The following is a 16,844-nucleotide window of genomic DNA, read 5'->3' as shown; positions in this document are numbered from 1 at the left end:
CAGCTTTTCCGGTGCATCTTTTCAGAATAAAACCGTCACGCACGAACTAATGGTAAGAAATGCCTCTGGGGGGAAAACAAAACAAAACAAAACAAAAAACACTGCACAGGCTTTTAAAGCCTTGCAAAGATTCGCTTCCAATACCCCAAAAAGGATCAAAGTCTGAACAACCACGTGTTGTAGGATTGTGGGGAGACACCTACAGAGCAAAGAAAATACAGAAAACCATGTGGAATTCAACACAGTCCTCCTGAAAGGTGTTAGAAAGAAAAAAAACAGGCAGCCCATCTTCTTAAAGTAAGCATGAACAGATACAAACGCCGTCAGCACCATCTCACTTTTATTTTGAAGGGAAAGTCAGCTCCTGGTTTGGCAGACGCGCTTTACACAGCTGAGGATGAGTGAGGGTGTAACTGATGGTGTTGCTCCAAATTCAGACCTCTGCCTACCTCAGCCTGACTGTGTCGCCAAACACACACACACCGCACACACACTCACAATCTGATGCTGTGTAAAGAGCTAGAAAGCAGTGACAGGTGAAATACTGAGATATGAGTCTCAGACCAATGGTGAAAACTGTATTTGCTTTTTTTCATTCATCCTTTTCTGTTTCTGATTGCCTAGATTGTTGCCTAGATGATTAATTTGTGCATCCTGCAATCTGTCAATTTTGTAAATATCTTTTAATGATTATTTATTTATTCAAAATAAAAGCCATTGTAAAGCTTTTGGGACAATTGCATGACAGTACAAGATCCAAGAACACGATTCTTTTCAGTATCAACAAATCTGGCAGTAATTTTCTTGATTGTTTTTTCTATAAAACATCGTCAGTAAATAGTGAAAAATGTCCATCATAACTCACAAGGTGACATCTTCAAATAGCTTCTTTTTGATCAGCCAACAGTCCAAAACACTTCAGTTATGTGAAAAAAAAAACCCCAGCAAATCTTTACATTAAAAAACTGAGACCATCAAATATTCAGCATTTTTACAAGAAAGTCAACTGGAAAAAAAACTGTTGCAGATTGCTTTTCTGTCAATCAGGTAATTAATTAATCAGCTAATTGTTTCAGCTCTGATTAAGTCATTAACTCAGCAGCCTCTGACAGCACAGTGAGTAAAAAATCAACAAATTGACGGAGCATTAGGCATCCCCAGAGCTAAACCACAGCGGACATGACGTTGGAGTCTTCAGCTACTGCTCAGCTGAGGTGATGTTACTTTGTGAAGCTACAATAAATCAAAATTGAGCAGACAGAGGAGACACTGGCCTTGTTGTTTTCAACACTTTGTGTGTTGTTTTTATTGTTCTGACGTTTCGAGCTGCCAAACACAACACCAGACGCAGATTAGTGGATGTCGGAGGCATCGTCGCTCCCACATTCTATTCATGTTGACTGAATATTTGATAGGTTCTTTACTGGTTACACTGAGAGCTTGTAGCGATGATTCATGCACAATTTACTCCTCTAAAACAATCCTTTCGAAACAGCAAGTAGAAAAAAATCTGTCCCTGTGTGGATTCTTTGACAAAGATCATGTAAACTTAACAGATTTAATATTGCTTGCAAAAATTTATAAAATAATTATCACAAAGTGCAGCTTTGTAGAGAAAATATGAGGCTTTGCATACAAATTGCACCAATTTACACCCGTCAAAAATATAAAAGAGATCTGAGCGTGAAACACACAGAGATCTCTACATAAGCAGCATAGAGATAAGCCCTTGTGTCATTAAGTAGAGAACGGTTGTGCACCAAAGTGACCAAGCTTGATTTTTTTCTTATTGCTTTGCTACAAAAAGAACAATAAACAGCACACCATAGTCAAACCCACTGAGAGTACAGTGCAGAGGGTCATCTAAACATGTGACAAAAAGAGTCCAGAGGTTCAAATGAAATCCAAACTGAAAAATCATTTCAACTGCTAAAACCGAAACACATATTATGCATATTGTGATTGAAATGTAACTGTAATTAAGTTTTCACAGAATATTACCAATGCGCACCAAGTGTCATGTTCTGTGTGGTTAACAACGGAAAATATACAGTTATAAAAGCAAACTGGCTATTTCAGTTAATAGGCACTTTGAAAGTACAGTAGCTCGTTAGCTGACAGTCATTAATATGCTTTAACTGAACGTCAATGTCATGACACATAAAGTCAGCCTGTGGAAGTCCAGGCACTCCAGGCCATAAGATCCTCTAAACTGGATGGAGAAAGCTGTTTTTTGGGTCTCCTTCAGCAGAAAGCAAGGATGCTACCACTGCTACCACCGCTCCTGAGATTTGCACACAGTGCATATGCTTTGTTATCAAACAGAAACTGTGTTTTTTTCAGGCCAGTTACTAGTTACTGCTTTGCTTCCTTCCTGCGCTGGCAAAGTGCAAACATAGTGTTCAGAGACAAGCCACTGGCAAACCGCTCATCTGCACCTTCTCCGCTTCTTCTGGCCATTTGATTTAAAAGATTGCACAACACTTGAAACATTTTAAACTGGCCATGGTTTAGTAAATTTCAAAAATCTTTGCTGGGTCTTCATAGCCAACGTGTGCAGATAATTATTTGTCTTCTATAGTATTTCATACCGATAGTGTAACTGGTGTTGCAGCTATCTGCATTCCTTAACATAACAGCATATATAGCAGAGAGAGGCCAAACCAAAAATAAGACCAACAAACATTACAGAAAGAAATAACAAAACTATATATTTACTAACTAACCAACTTACTAATTCAAACCTAGCACAACTAACCATATGTGTGTTACTTGGTGTATATTAAAACAAAAAAAAACTAAAACTTGCATAAATATTTCCTTCTTTTCTAAAACCTCTTGACAGCACTTCACTTGGGTAACAGTTAAAACATGAGCGCGCCTCAAAACATCAACACCACAGAGTGGAGCAACAGACATTTTTTGAAAACATAAAATACTTGGATAAAAGCTGGTTCTGGGAACAAAAGACCAAAAAAGCCAAATGAATGAAAAGCAGCCACTGATTCGCCACCTCCAGACTTGGTCTCTCTCGAGCTTCATAACATCATGATGATGCCTCTGTGGGAGCGGGCGTTATCCGCTCTCAGGGAAAGTCGCTTCCATCGTAGATTATGGGCTTCTCCATGGTCAGATGGTAAAAGACTTTCTTAGAGATAAACCTGTTGGGAGAAGGTTTTGGATCAAAGGACTGCAAACCCATTAACTGAAACAAGAGGCACAATAGGAAGCCAGCTTTAAGGCCAAATGCACGCACGCACGCACGCACACACACACACACACACACACACACACACCCACACACACACACACACTAGGAGGAAGAACCAGGATGAGGACATTTGATGTCAGGAGTTCTATACCGTGAGAAGGAGTTGTCAAAGATGAGTGTGTAGAGGCCTGGGTGTCGGACTTTCAGCTGTCCCTGAATTGTCTCTTTATGGGAATTGCAGCGAGTCAGAGGAATCAGGACCTGAGAGAAGAACAGAAACACTGGTCTGAAGTGAAACTCTGTTAGGGTGGCAGAGAGTGCCAGAGCTCATCTAACGAATCTCCCCTGGGCCACTTGATCCATAACTCTATCAATACCGGTTAGCATTAGCGTTAGCATTAGCTAAATGGTAGCATCGGTACTGGCCACTACCTGGAGCATCTCCTAAACAGGCCTGGGTCAGTTGAACGTGGCAGTGCTGTTTGGATTGTGTAGGAGCAGTGTGAACTGGCACTAGGGGGGGTGACTCTGGGACGCCGGAGTTCACCGCTTAGCCTCCTGGAGGTGTAGTGGGACTAAGTAGGCGAAACACCGTTGAAGGGAGGTATCCACCTGATGACCCCCAGAGACGTGTTAGGAATCACTGGTCTTTGGCATGTATAGAGGCAGATTAGGGGTCCAAGGTTCTTCACTGAGAATGAATCCTCTTTTTGAGCACAAGTATCTTGTGTTTAAATTAACCCCAAGTCTTGTTTTTATGATGTTTATGTTACCTTACATAACTGTTTATGTTGGACAGCAAGAACGCAATCATCACCATCACAATAACTGCAACATATTGTTAATTCAGACACACTTTGGATTAAAAGTACATTTCAAAGACAAAAAAAATCAGCTATTTGGAAATACTGGCAAGCTAGGGAGGGGATGGGAAAATGAGACGAAAGGTCATAACTCATTTACAGCCACTGACATTTTAAGTGCAGGATGTTTACTTCAACCCGCTGAGCAACACAGGCAACCTGCAGTGTTTTTCCTCAGTCAGTAATATTTGAAATATTGAGCAAAAAGGCTTCCTCTCTGCAGGGGGCGCCCATGAAAGCACGCACAGCCTCATTTATTGTGTGGCAACTTCTGACTCATCATCTGCGAGTTTTCAAGTGGCTGCAATTTTGAACAATTGCAAGCATTTCCTTCAGCCTTATGATGTGCTTTCATTTGAAATTGTGTAACAACATTGACCTTGTGAACTTTTCAGCTGGGCCTCACAATACACTGGTCTTATTGCAAAAACATAAAGATGCACACAACAAGCACGTCTACCTTTGACTGTTCCACCTGAGTATCAGCGGACTCCCTGTAAACCACACTAAAGGAGATGCTCTTGGGCTCTGAGGAGAACATCCAGCTGATCGTTGGCCCGCAGTCAGTCACAGGAACTGTTATCACACTGTAACAGCTGGACTTGATGAAGAGTTCCCTGGACCCATCGCCAAACTGAGAAATATCATCAATGCTGAGAGGGACAGCCACCCTGCAATGAAAGCAAATTCATTTCAAGCATGCTACAAACACACACGCCAACACATCGAGTACGTTAAGGTCAAGACTCACGTGACTTCTCCTGATTTGAGAAGGTTGATTTCTGAATCCTGAACCGTGGGAACTTGCTCTTCGGGATCCTCAGGGGTCACATCTCCTGCGCCTCTGCAAAACCCCGACAGACAAAGAGAATGGCATTTCGTTTTCAATACAAATACCTCTTCAGTGGCATAATGATTCATTCAAACCAAAAAGCTGTTCTTTCTAATTGTTTTGCTTTGATTTAGCTACAAAAATGCAAAGTATCTTGCTGTAGCTGACATAGGTATGGATCAATCATGATAAAATTAAATTCATCAAAATAATTCAGTGTCACCTCATCTTCCTCCCAGTTATCTTTCTACATTGCACAGTTTTGGTGCAGAAATTCTTGGATGACAGCAGCTGTGACCATTTCCAACAACATAATGATAACATATGAATGCTTCAGCCTCCCCCCACCACCATCGTCGCCTTTCGTACCATGAAACTGTGCCACTCCTCAGTTCTGTTAATACAGCTTTTCCACTTATCAGTGAAAACAAGAGGAAGCACTTCCCTAATTACTATGTGAGAGCATGGAGGGGGAACAAACGTGCTGACCCCAAGCAGATATATCTTCAAAACTCTGCAATTTCAGGCACTCAGCACTGGAGTGCTGCTGCATCTTTTTGTCGTGACACTTTGACCGTCAACTGAGGGATCTGACCAAAGCAAAGAGTCACATTCTGCCTCGGCTGAACCAGGTCTCAACCCCATCCCTCTGTTACGCTCACATATCTGCCGCTCCTGGAGGCCGTCGGTCCTGTTCTCCCTCCAGAGAGCCTCCTGTGGTCTGGGAGGTGGTGTCACTGTCGTACACGCCATTCACTTCCTCTTCTGTTATTATGTCGAAAGCGCCATCGTCAGATCTGTTGCTGGGGTCTGAAACTGGGAGGAACAAGACTGCACCGGTTAGAATGTATGAGTTTAACTACTGACCCACTATCTGTCTCATGGTATAGTTTTCTGATTACAGCGTATACAAAAACTTACTGCATGTACAGTATAGAAAAAAGAAAAAAACATGGTTGAAATTCATGTTTGCGACAACACCACTAAAATTACAGACCGAACATTCTGCAGCTTTCCTTTCTTTAGAATAAAAGCAAATAGCTTCTTCTCTCAATGGAAATGTCACCATCTTCCCCTTTTGTGAGATAACAATTCTATGGTAATGGTTCCTATCCTTGTTCCTCAATATGAAAAGTTCAGGTTATTCACTTCTGCTTCCCAGTAAACTTACAGTAAAAGGCCACAGAGGGCTGGACCAGGTGTTCAGTTGTCAAGTTAGCATGTAGAAGCTAGCATGTTGTTTTATTCCCAGTCGGCCTCTTACCTGTGACCCTGGGCGTGGGTTTATATGGGGCTGGTTCTGGAGGTGGTTGTGGTCCAGCTCCGGGTGGAGGAGGCTGAGTGTCTGAAGGGCTCAGCTCTGCCTCTGTGAACCTCTCCACCACTGCACTGTGTTGGGTGTAACAGTCCCTGCAGCACCGCTCCTTCTTCCCGCTGTGCTTGGTCATCACAAAGTTGTTGCTGCAGTAGTAGCAGAAGATGCGACCGCAAAGCCTAAAAAATGATGAATGTATTAAAGAATGAATCAGGTGTCATTTACTAGTTAGTAAAACCCATTTTTAACATCTTGCATTTTCAGAAAGCCCCCTGTGGCGACTGAAAGCCCACCTGCAGTGATGTCTGCGCAGCCACCAGGTGAACTGGCCCTGGCAGCCGAGGCAGTGCGTGGCCTCCTTATCCACTAGCCACCAGCGCTCCTCTGCTCGCAGTTTCTGCTCGAACTCCAGAGCGTCTGACTTCTGCCACAGAGCATCTTTGTCCCTGATGCGATGCACAAAGTAGAGAAACGCATGTAGGTTTACTGACTGTGCTGTCTTACCAAATCTCAGCCTGGGACCAAATTTAAAGTTTTGAAAATGTTCTTTTTTTCACATGGATGAATTCAACCTGCAGTTCAGAATTAGGTTCTGTTGAATGTTCAGATATTTAATGCTCAATATTTCCAGGTACTCAGGAAGCAGCTGGCTATTCTGTAAAAAAAACGTCCCAAACCTTGTGGTTGTGGTATTTTTCCAACTTCATGATCACTGAAGACAAATTTCACATGTCGTGAAATTGGGCTATAATTTTTTTTACTTGCATGTTAGATATAGTACATCGGAAGTAGCCTCATTTCCTCAAATGATACAACTGAGATAACAATGAAGGCATGCATAATGCAAGGTAGAAAAACTGAAATCATGAGAGCACTTCCAAAGGAGTTGACTGAATCACTGCATTTGCATTTCATCCCATACAGAGCATGAAAACTTTTGAGGCATCAATCCAGTGAAGAATGATGCATAAAAAGCTGTTTCATTCAGTAGAGTCTCTCCACCACACTTCACCTCTTATATTGACCCCCCTTTCTCGCTCTCTTCCACATCAGTCTCTCAGTCACACCTGTTCTCAGTAAATTCTCTCAGCATTCAAAGCCTTTCCATGATTCTGCACCTCAAACCCAATTTCCCCCCAGCAATGTCAAGTATAACAGCAATCAGAGAACTGCTCTTAACGGGAGAACCAATTCAAAACACGCACTCCCCAGTGGGAGGGATCAAAGAGCAGACAGCAACCGAGCATAACAAGGTGGTAGATATTCAAAGAGAAGATGAACCCCTTTCTTCATTAAGACATGAAAACAGACAGCCTTGACGCTGCCTACATCTGTACTAGAGACAGGTCACACCTTATAAGCTCGATGAGCCGCTCTTCAAGGTTGGTCTTGGTTCTGTTGAGGTCATCAATCTCTGCAGTCATCTTCAGGCACTGGCTTTCTTTGTCAGCTTCTGTTGTGCTCAGCTTCTGCTTCAATTCCTCGCAGACCTTTTGCACAGCCGTGTGCGCTTCTTCGGCACTGAGGAGAAGAGGTTGCAAGGAGAATGCGTCAGTGGCTCTTTTTTTTTTTTTTGGCACCAAAAGATTCAATTAACAGGTATCACTGGTACATAGACGCACCTGGTTACTGCATGTCTCAGCTGCTGGATCTCGCTCTCACCCTCATGAATGATCGCTTCTGTCTTCGTGATGTGAGCATCTTTCTCACCAGTCAGCTGCAAGTACTGCTCATTCACAGCCTTTGTTAAAACAACAAACATAAACATACATTTATTGACATTTGTTACAGCAATTTCAACAATTGCTCACTTTTTTGTTCTTCAATTGGTCTCAGTTTTGTTCGACACTGCTGGATCAATCAAATTTAATTAATTTCAAGCGCTGTACTATAACACAAATATTTTTGCTGATGCATCTTGCGCTAGAGGAAATATAGAAACATGTCATTCAATAAAATGCAGTAACAGCTTTGAGGTGACCCAGCCTCATTAATATCATAAAAACATCCCTCAAAATCAAATTTTATTATATGGATCTACGAACACATGAAACCACAGAGGAAAAACTATTATCTCAAAGTAATTTCATTGAGCTACTGATTGGATTAGGATAAGTACACTGCAGTGATTCTGCATCTATTTTACCTTCTGCAATCAAAGAAAACTGCTCAAGCAATCAAGGTGTCTCATTATGAAAAACAGGGACCTGAAAAAATTCTCTCACACAATCATTGACTGTTAATGACTACTAAACAAACAATCTGCCTGTTATTATGTCTCATGTGGTGTCTCCATCCTTTCTGCCTATCCACTAATGATGCAAGCGTTGGTGCCTGTTCCAGGCTATGTAGGGGATGTTGCTCTTTTGACTGCTATCTATGCGCAGTCTTCTCTTAATTTGTGGGGGGGTTTGAATTAAGTGAGTATATCACACATTTTTTTCTTGATAAAAAATAATAATCTGAGTTTTTTTTACCTGCAGTTCAGACACTTTGGCCTGCAAGCTGGACACATTCTTCAGCTCCTCCTGCAGCTCGGCTTTCACCTTGTCCAGCTGCTCAGTCACACGCTGAAATGTGCAAGTAAAAAAATGGAAGTAAGAAGAGTCTACAGCCACTACAGTCTGACAAACAGAATTGGAAGAAGAACGGCACTGAAGGCCTTTCTCCATAGAAGATGTGCTTTCAGTCCTCTCCTGACTGGCTTTGGCAAGAGTTCTACTACAACACATGGTTCACTTTTCTCATTGGTTGAAAATAACTTGTGAAAGAGGGTGATAGACAAATGGTTCTGTGTAACAAACCATCTGGCACGTCCACTTTACACTGCTATCAGAATGTGATCACAAGAAAGTGATCATAAGCCGGCGTCTTCCCACTGGCTTATGCAGGCCTGACAAAAGTTTCAACTACTGGCAGCTGCGAGCAAGATTGCTTCTCTTGGTCTGGGACGTGCCATGTCCACTGAAAATTCAGCCAGACAGGCAAACTAATTTGCCTATTGAGCTCTGATCCCAATGCGGGGACAATTAAGACAAGGGGAACCCACAGGTGTAAATGCAAAGACCCAAGGATTATTGGATGTTATTCAGATAACATATCCAGATTCAGATCACTTGTTAATCCAAGGTGTAAATGGGGCTAATGGACTGAAAAATGTAAAGCAAAGAATCAGTGAAATACAAGACATGACTATCAGGTTCTGACTAACTCACCTTCATCTGGACCTGATGATTCATGCTCTCAGAGCTCATTTGGAACTTGATAGCGTCCGTCTCCTCTCGGCTAGAGTCTTTAGCGCTCAGCATTTGGATCTTGGCCTTTTCCAGCTGCTCCTGGAGATCCACGATAGTCTCTGAAAGTTCCTCCTTGTGTGACAGTTCCTCTCTTAGTTTGGTATTCTCCAGCCGTAGTTCTGCCATGCTCTCCCCTATTCGCTCCACCTCTTTCCCTAGCTCTTCAATCCTGACAGTGTCCCCTTCCCAGTGCTCTCTGATCTCCTCCTTTTCTGCACTCAGCTTACAGATGGTCATCCCCAGCTCCGCCATCTCTGTGTTTGCCCTGTGCAGACCCTCACGTATCTCGCTGTTGTCTGAGGTTAGCTTGTCATTTTCTGCCTTGAGGGTGGACAGCTCTTCTCGTATGGCGGCCGCAGAAATAGCCAACTCGGCATGCGCAGCTACTTCTTTATCACGATGTTCAATCAGAGCCTCTTCTTTCTTTTTGCACTCCATCAGCTCTGTTATATGCCTCTGATTCAGTGCCTCTGTCTGGGCTTTAAGCTGCTCAGTCAGAGTCCTGAGCTCATCCCTTTGGGCCTCCGTCACTTCCAGCTGTGCTTGAGATTTTAACTTTTCCTCCTCAGACCTCTTTATCTGCACCCTGAGGTCCAGGATCTCTGCCTGGAGCCTGGAGACATCTTTCATGCTCACCTCCAACTGGCCCTCAACCATAGCCAGCTTGCCTGTCACTTCCTGGCTCTCCTTTGCTTGGACTGCGCTCCTCTCCAGCTGAGATTTCTCCATTACCTGCTTCTCAGAGGTAACCCTTTCAATCACTTCTGTCTGTTTAGCACAGGTTGCTTCTGCATCAGCTTTAGCCATCTCCAGCTCCCTCTCCCTGGCCTCCAGAGCGCTTAACCTGGACTGCAGCTCAACAAGGTTCTTCTCTTTACTCACTAGCTGGCCCTCCTTGGCTTGGAGCTGTTCTTGGAGGCTTGCTTCATTCTTGCGTGAAGCTCCTAAGTTCTTCTCCAACTCTCCGATCTGCCCGTGAACACTCTTCAGGTCAGCTTGCATGCGGCTAAGAGCTGCCTTCACGGTGTCCTGCTCCTCTCTCAGACTCTGGTTCTCCTGCTCCAGCCGCTTTGACGTGGCCTCTGAGAGCTTTGCAGCCATGGTGGCTCGCTGCAGACTCTCATCTAGCTTGTGGTTCTCCTCACGCAAGCGCTTCTCTTTTTCATCCACGGTCATCTTGGTATCATCGAGCTGGCTACAAAGCTGTTTCTCAGAAGCTCTTAGAGCTGCTAATTCAGTTTCAAGCACTGTTCTGTTTTCTGCCATCTCCTTCTTCAGCTCCTCATTTCTCTTCACCGTGGTTAACAGTTTCTCATTTAGTTCCATTAGATTGGCACACTGTGTCTTGTAGTCTTCTATCTTTGAGACTTGTTCTTTGACGCTACCCTCTAGCTCAACAATGTTAGTGGTCAGTTTGTCCCTGTCTTTGGTCAGGATTTGGTTCTTGGCTTCTAGCTGTTGTAGTGTCTCGCTGCTGGAGGTGAGCTCTGCCTCTTTCCTCTTCAGTTGCTCAGTGAGGGCAGCGACTTCTGCCTCTAAAGAATCTTTTAAGCCACCAAGATTCTTCTGCATTTCATCGTTATCTTGGTGTGCCCTCCTCTTCACCTCCTCCACCTCTTCCTCCTTCTCCTCTAGAGATCTTTGGAGGTCCTGCAGCTGCCTTTGCAGGTTACTCGCCTCTTTCTCTCTTACTGTCAAGGCCCCCTGCAGCTTGTCAAAGGCACTGCACTGTTCCTCCACTTTCGCCTCTAACTTGGCCTTCTCCTCAGATGCAGATGCAACTAATGCTCCCAGTTTTGTTTCACCATCCTTTGCAGCTGCCTCCTTGACCCTCAGCTCCTCCTCTAGCCTTTCTGCTTGTCTCCTCTTCTCCTCTACCTCAGCTACAGCTTCTATCTTCCCTTTCTCTGCCTCTTTCAATCTGTCCAACAATTCGTGTATCTTTTGAGCTGAGTCAAAGTAACTGGCTGCTTGCTGGCCCTTCTCATTCAGAACCCCGTCCAACTTGGCCAGGAGCTCCATGTTCTTCCCCTCAGCAGCTGCTAACTTTTCCTGCAGCAACTGTTCTTCAGCCTCCCTGGCTTTTTCCTCATTTTTGAGTTCTTCTATCTCTTTGGACAAGGCCTCCTCTCTCCTCTGCAGAGCCTTAAGTTCTCCTTGTAAGTCCTGCTGCTCCTCTTGGGCAGAAAGGGATACATCCAGCTGCCTCTGGAGCTCCACGACCACCCCCCTGAGCTCAGAAGCCTCCTCCCCCAGCTGCTGCACCTTATCTAGGAGCTCTCGCTGCTTTAGCTCTGACTGGTCCAGCTCCAAGCGAAGATCTTCAACTGTGCTTGCATCTTCTCTGCAGGCAGGCAGAGACTCGTTTAAGTCATTCAGCAGACCCTGACCATAGTCAGGGCTAGATGGGAACTCAGGTGCTTGCTAGGTGGTTGCAAGGGACACCAGGGAAGAACAGAAGGAACAGAGAAAGAGTGATAAACATAATGTTGTCATTTGAAAATATGCTAAAATGACAGTATGTCATCTGAGACATTTGTCAGTTACCTGGGAGTAGGTGCTGGCTAGACTGTTAATACTGGAACTGCGGCTGGGTGGTTTCCACATGTGGCCAGGTGAGTTTGCACTACCCAGTGTCCTCCTGATGGTCAGAAAAGAAATGCTAGCTGTTTTTGAACACATGCGTTTCTGTAATTATTTCTTGATCGTTATTAAGATCTTTTTGTAGTTTTTATCTGCTCTACATGTTGTTTTCATGACTTGTCTTCTTTTTTTACCTTGCAAACGTGGGCCAAGAGGCGTCAAGATCATGACCTCTGGAGGCCACATCAAACTGAACCTCATTGAGTTCATACAGGTGATTGATTATGTCAACACTCAGGTGGGGCTTCAAGAAGGGGCTTCTTGCATAGTACCATTCACTGCGGGAAGAGCGATGAGATAGACGTCACAGCAGGACATAGCAGAACAACTAGAAACTATAAAAGTGGATGAAAAAGGAAGTCTGGTTTAATATTAAGATAATACAGAAATATCTAAAAAAAAAAAACTACATTAGATAGCTTAAACAGTTGTAAACAGTTTATGGAACAACTGACTTCACACCTAACCTGTTCATTTATGGTGAAAGAGTTTCTAGGGAATCTTAACTGTCCTTATAATTTGATAAATTAATTCCGCTCTCTTCAAATCATTCAAGAAAAGCCCACCATTTACCATTTCCAAAAAAAAAAAAAAAAACTAAACTAAAACCTGCTTTACCTGGTGACTCTCTGGTTCATAAGGCACTGCTGCAGAGTGTCAGCCAGTCGCTGATGTACGAGGGAGTAGCGGATGAATGCTCGTCCTTTCCCCAGAGATGTCTTCAGCTATCAAAGCAAAAAAAGACATGGTTATACAGAGGGCTTCTAGCCAGTGTTTACTTCATCCTCACATCACAGGGATGTCCCAGCCATCACAAATAACAATTCACAACATAACTGTCGAAGAGGTAATGCTATAAACATGTGGCTAAGAGCTATTTTGAATGCAACACTGTTTTGTTGTTTTTTCCACCAATTATGTAAAATCAGAAGAAAGAAGACAAACAAAAGATAAAATATGCTACAATTACAATGTGCAATATATCGCATCAGTGCCAAGACTTAACGGTATTTTGGGTCTCATATTTTGGATGCACTGATTTCTAAGCAGCAATATAAAAAAGCCATATAACGTGTATGCTGTCATGTCTGTATAGGAGATGAGGAAGAAAATGAAGTGAAAAATCTTTTGGCTCATTGAGGGTGGAGGGTCAAATAGATGCATCGATGGTCGATGGTTTGAAGGGTTACTTGCTATTATCACTGATCAGAGCTATATTAGTGGTGCCATTGTAAACAATGAGGACAATACCATTTTCATACCTCAGTGATGCATTTAACAAAGCGGATCCCATCGTTAGCCCCTTTGATCTTAGCCAGACAGTCATTGAAGTAATCCCAATAATCCTTCTTTGTTCCAAGAAATGTGGTCTTCTCCTTCTGGTCAAACTGAAATATAGATGGATGGATGGATGGATGGATGGATGGATGGATGGATGGATGAATGGATGGATGGATGGATGGATGGATGGATAGATAGATAGATAGATAGATAGATAAAAAAGATACAGCTGGAACTAAAAACGGTTGCACATGGATTATTTTTTGTGCAAACAGTTATCAATTTTGCAGCAAATAATATGAATTAATCATTAGACATGAAACATTTACATAATGAAGAATTTTATTATTATCTGTTTTGTAAGAGCAAACATCACATTTTTCTAACCAGCAGTATCTTATTTGAGACTCATTAATTATGTATTTATTCACATTATATTCTTGAATAACTGGGATTGACTGGGTCAGAGGTGACAATATAAGCAAAATCACACCTGTAGCAGGTACTCCAGCTTATAGGACAATTTGTGCAGGTTGGTACTGTCATCGGTAATTGGCTCCCCACTTTCCCTGTACTCCTTTGCAAGCTCTGCAACAGCATCTGAAATTCATGTAGTTCAAAAATGAAAAAAAAGATCAGGGATTAATAAAACAAAGAGGTGGAACCTAGATTTCCCTTGGAAAACACATTGAAAAGGCAAAAGGTACATGCTTATGCACAGACACATAATATAAAAATGTGTTCTCAGCAAAAAGGAAATGAACAGCTTATCTCCATTAAGAAAATATATTAGGGCAGGGAAGATGCGGGAAACAAAAAGCAAAAAAGCAGGACATTGTTATCTCCTTTGAAATGACCAAAAGTCAAATGACCTAAAGAAACATCAAAAGATTGTGACACACACAAACAAACAGCACCTAAATCTCCAACCATTTCTTTTTCCCACATCCACCCTCATCAAGCACAGCTACTCTGAAAATCAAGCACTTGCCTCGAATCCATCGCAAAAACTGGAAGGACACCTGTGATGGGTGCACCCTCAGTACGCACTTTCTGTCCCGCTGCATGCTGACAGAAGCTTCCACCACACCCTTACTACAGGGATGTGAGGTCAGATGCACGTTTTCCCAAACTATTTAATAAGCAGGAGATGTCAGATAGTTCCAGGTGTAAAGACTGTACATAGACTTGACACTGGGACTAAGGTCATGATATCATGGCAAACATTTCAATGACTCTTCTTTCTCTTCTCGTCAGTCACGCCGTGTCAGCTAACAACTGCCTGCAGCTAATCTATTCACACACACTCACACGAGCAGGCACACACATAAAGCTGGCGTACCATGCAGATCTCGGATAATCCTCTGGAGTTGGCTCTCCCCAACCGTAGCCCCAGCAGCCATGGCACCACCGCTCTCTCCCTGGCAACCAGGGGTCACAGGGTCACATCCAGTCTGCTGAATCAGAGAATCAGAAGCAGTCAGGAACAAAAGATTGACATGAATGCTCCAACATACTGTACTCTCTCGTGGCCACAAATGTGCTACACATTAATGAGAAAGTCAGTCTGACAGAGAAATAATGGTCACATACACATTTTTACTTTATGCTGTCTCTATAATAAACAGTACAAGAAACTATGTCATTGTCTGACTACTAGCTACTATTCAACTATAATTTTTTCTTCCTAAACGTCAAACTATGCTTTTTTTTGTTATAATAATAATAATTATTATTATTATTATTATTATCAAGTATTACCTTGCAAGAAATACTGTGTACAGTATGAGGTAGCATTTATTGCTATTACTAGTAATTGGATATTGTGTGGGAGTTATTGCTATTGTGTGTGTGTCCACTCCCAATAACCGCCTGTTAGTTTGCTATGAGTAAACAAAGTGCAAAAAATATGTCCTATCGTATGACATCTAACTGTAACGTTATGGAAATAATTATACTGTGGCATTGTATCACCAGCCACGACCTACATGTTAATACACAAACATATACACTGTAGCAACACTGGCTAACAATTCTTTTTATCTGTTTGACGTTAAATTTGTTATCAGTTAACAGCTAGCTAGCAGCTAACTAGGATAACGTAGAGTTGAGTTTAAGAGTTTCAAATAACTAAAAACAGTTTTACAACAGTAATTACAAGCTCTTACAGGGCTAACATTACTTTTTTAATATCGAAGAACGAAAGACAGTATAATAGAACTGGCATGTCATGGTTTTTCAGACGACTTTTCTGCTTTCAGAGCTGTCTCGGGGACGTTTCGTTATATTTAGCTTTGACAAACTGATCCTTTGACAGTCGTTTTGAAAATGACATCGCCGACAAACGCTAACTTAGATAGTCTAACCTGTTTTTATATAGTTGATGGTGAAAGAACAAGAAACGAATAACAACTTTGACATACTTTTACAGATATGACTCAAATCCATAACAATCCCAAGCGTTTAATGAGTGCATACAAACTTGTTTAAAGTGTCGTGACTGACATTCTGCCAGCCACTGACAGAGCGATATAAGGACCTCGGACCAATGACTATGAAGTTGGAAGGCGGGACTCTGAAAACGGATAGTTTGATTGTCGTAGCAGAGTAAACAGAAGTGTCATGTGATCCATGACAGACAAATACTTGTCCTAGTTTTCTGTGGTCCTTCGCTGATTTGACAGCAGGACTTGAACTAATTTCATTTATAATTTATTCATTTATTATCATAACAACCTTATCATTGATAAATTTCAGTGAGGTCTCATTTCTTAAAGATACACTGATTTTATACTAGCAGATCTGGTAATGGAGAGTATTACTCATCTACTCTATGCTGTTTTCTATTTTCTGCGGCTCTTTGTCAAGTCTGAGTAAACACCTAAAATCAGTTTGAGCATGGAGACTACAAGTTGTTGAAGTCTGTGTTACAAACTGTGTGATTGGAGTTTCCCTACCAGGCAGGTACAGTCTAATGAAAAGATGCGATTTGTGCGATTATGGGAAATGTAGGATCCAGTGTTTTCAAAGCTTGACCCTACTGGGAACTAAATGTTAGAGCATCTCAGTCTGTGCTCCATCAATCAGTCATCAATTTTATTTATTTTAATTTTTTTAGTACCCGACTGTTATCGAAGTGCAACCCTAAATTACTAGAGTATACCTGTAAAGTTTAATTTCTAAAGTCTCATAATGGAGTGAGTTCACCTCGAATGGAATGCAGCCATCAAGATACCTGCCAAGATTTTGTGACATTCAATTCTGAGACTTCTCTTGAAGAAATAGTCCCTACTGAAACTGCTGAAATTTGGAGTTTGGAGGATGGAGACAGTTCGGACGGTCATGTGATAATACGAGGTCATGTGTTATAATCTGGTAAAACAGGTTAGAAACAGAAAAGCAG

The 16,844-nt window shown here is 42.3% G+C and overlaps 1 protein-coding gene across 4 annotated transcripts; it reads right to left on the bottom strand.

The window, feature by feature from the left end:
* Positions 1 to 982: 982 nt before the first annotated feature.
* fyco1a (FYVE and coiled-coil domain autophagy adaptor 1a) lies at positions 983 to 15,926 on the bottom strand. 4 transcript variants are annotated; one of them, XM_041935591.1, is made up of 18 exons: positions 15,865 to 15,926; positions 14,784 to 14,898; positions 13,935 to 14,041; positions 13,423 to 13,548; positions 12,779 to 12,885; positions 12,295 to 12,438; positions 12,065 to 12,158; positions 9,437 to 11,941; positions 8,699 to 8,791; positions 7,844 to 7,962; positions 7,575 to 7,742; positions 6,515 to 6,667; positions 6,171 to 6,400; positions 5,569 to 5,722; positions 4,826 to 4,918; positions 4,535 to 4,745; positions 3,363 to 3,472; positions 983 to 3,161 (listed from the first exon to the last, which is right to left on the bottom strand). In XM_041935591.1, exons 2-18 carry the CDS (start codon positions 14,842 to 14,844, stop codon positions 3,086 to 3,088), a joined length of 4,551 nt encoding a protein of 1,516 aa, XP_041791525.1. In that variant the 5' UTR covers positions 14,845 to 14,898; positions 15,865 to 15,926; the 3' UTR covers positions 983 to 3,085. The 4 variants fall into 4 exon arrangements, with proteins under 4 accessions (XP_041791525.1, XP_041791526.1, XP_041791528.1 ...); XM_041935592.1 differs by having other exon boundaries at positions 15,808 to 15,901; XM_041935594.1 differs by having other exon boundaries at positions 14,784 to 14,895; positions 15,865 to 15,892.
* Between the last annotated feature and the right edge of the window lie 918 nt (positions 15,927 to 16,844).

Source organism: Chelmon rostratus, chromosome 4, assembly GCF_017976325.1.
Source record: "Chelmon rostratus isolate fCheRos1 chromosome 4, fCheRos1.pri, whole genome shotgun sequence".
Lineage (NCBI taxonomy): Eukaryota > Metazoa > Chordata > Actinopteri > Chaetodontiformes > Chaetodontidae > Chelmon > Chelmon rostratus.
Note: the sequence above shows the minus strand (reverse complement) of the source record. Positions and strands in the feature narration are given on the sequence as shown.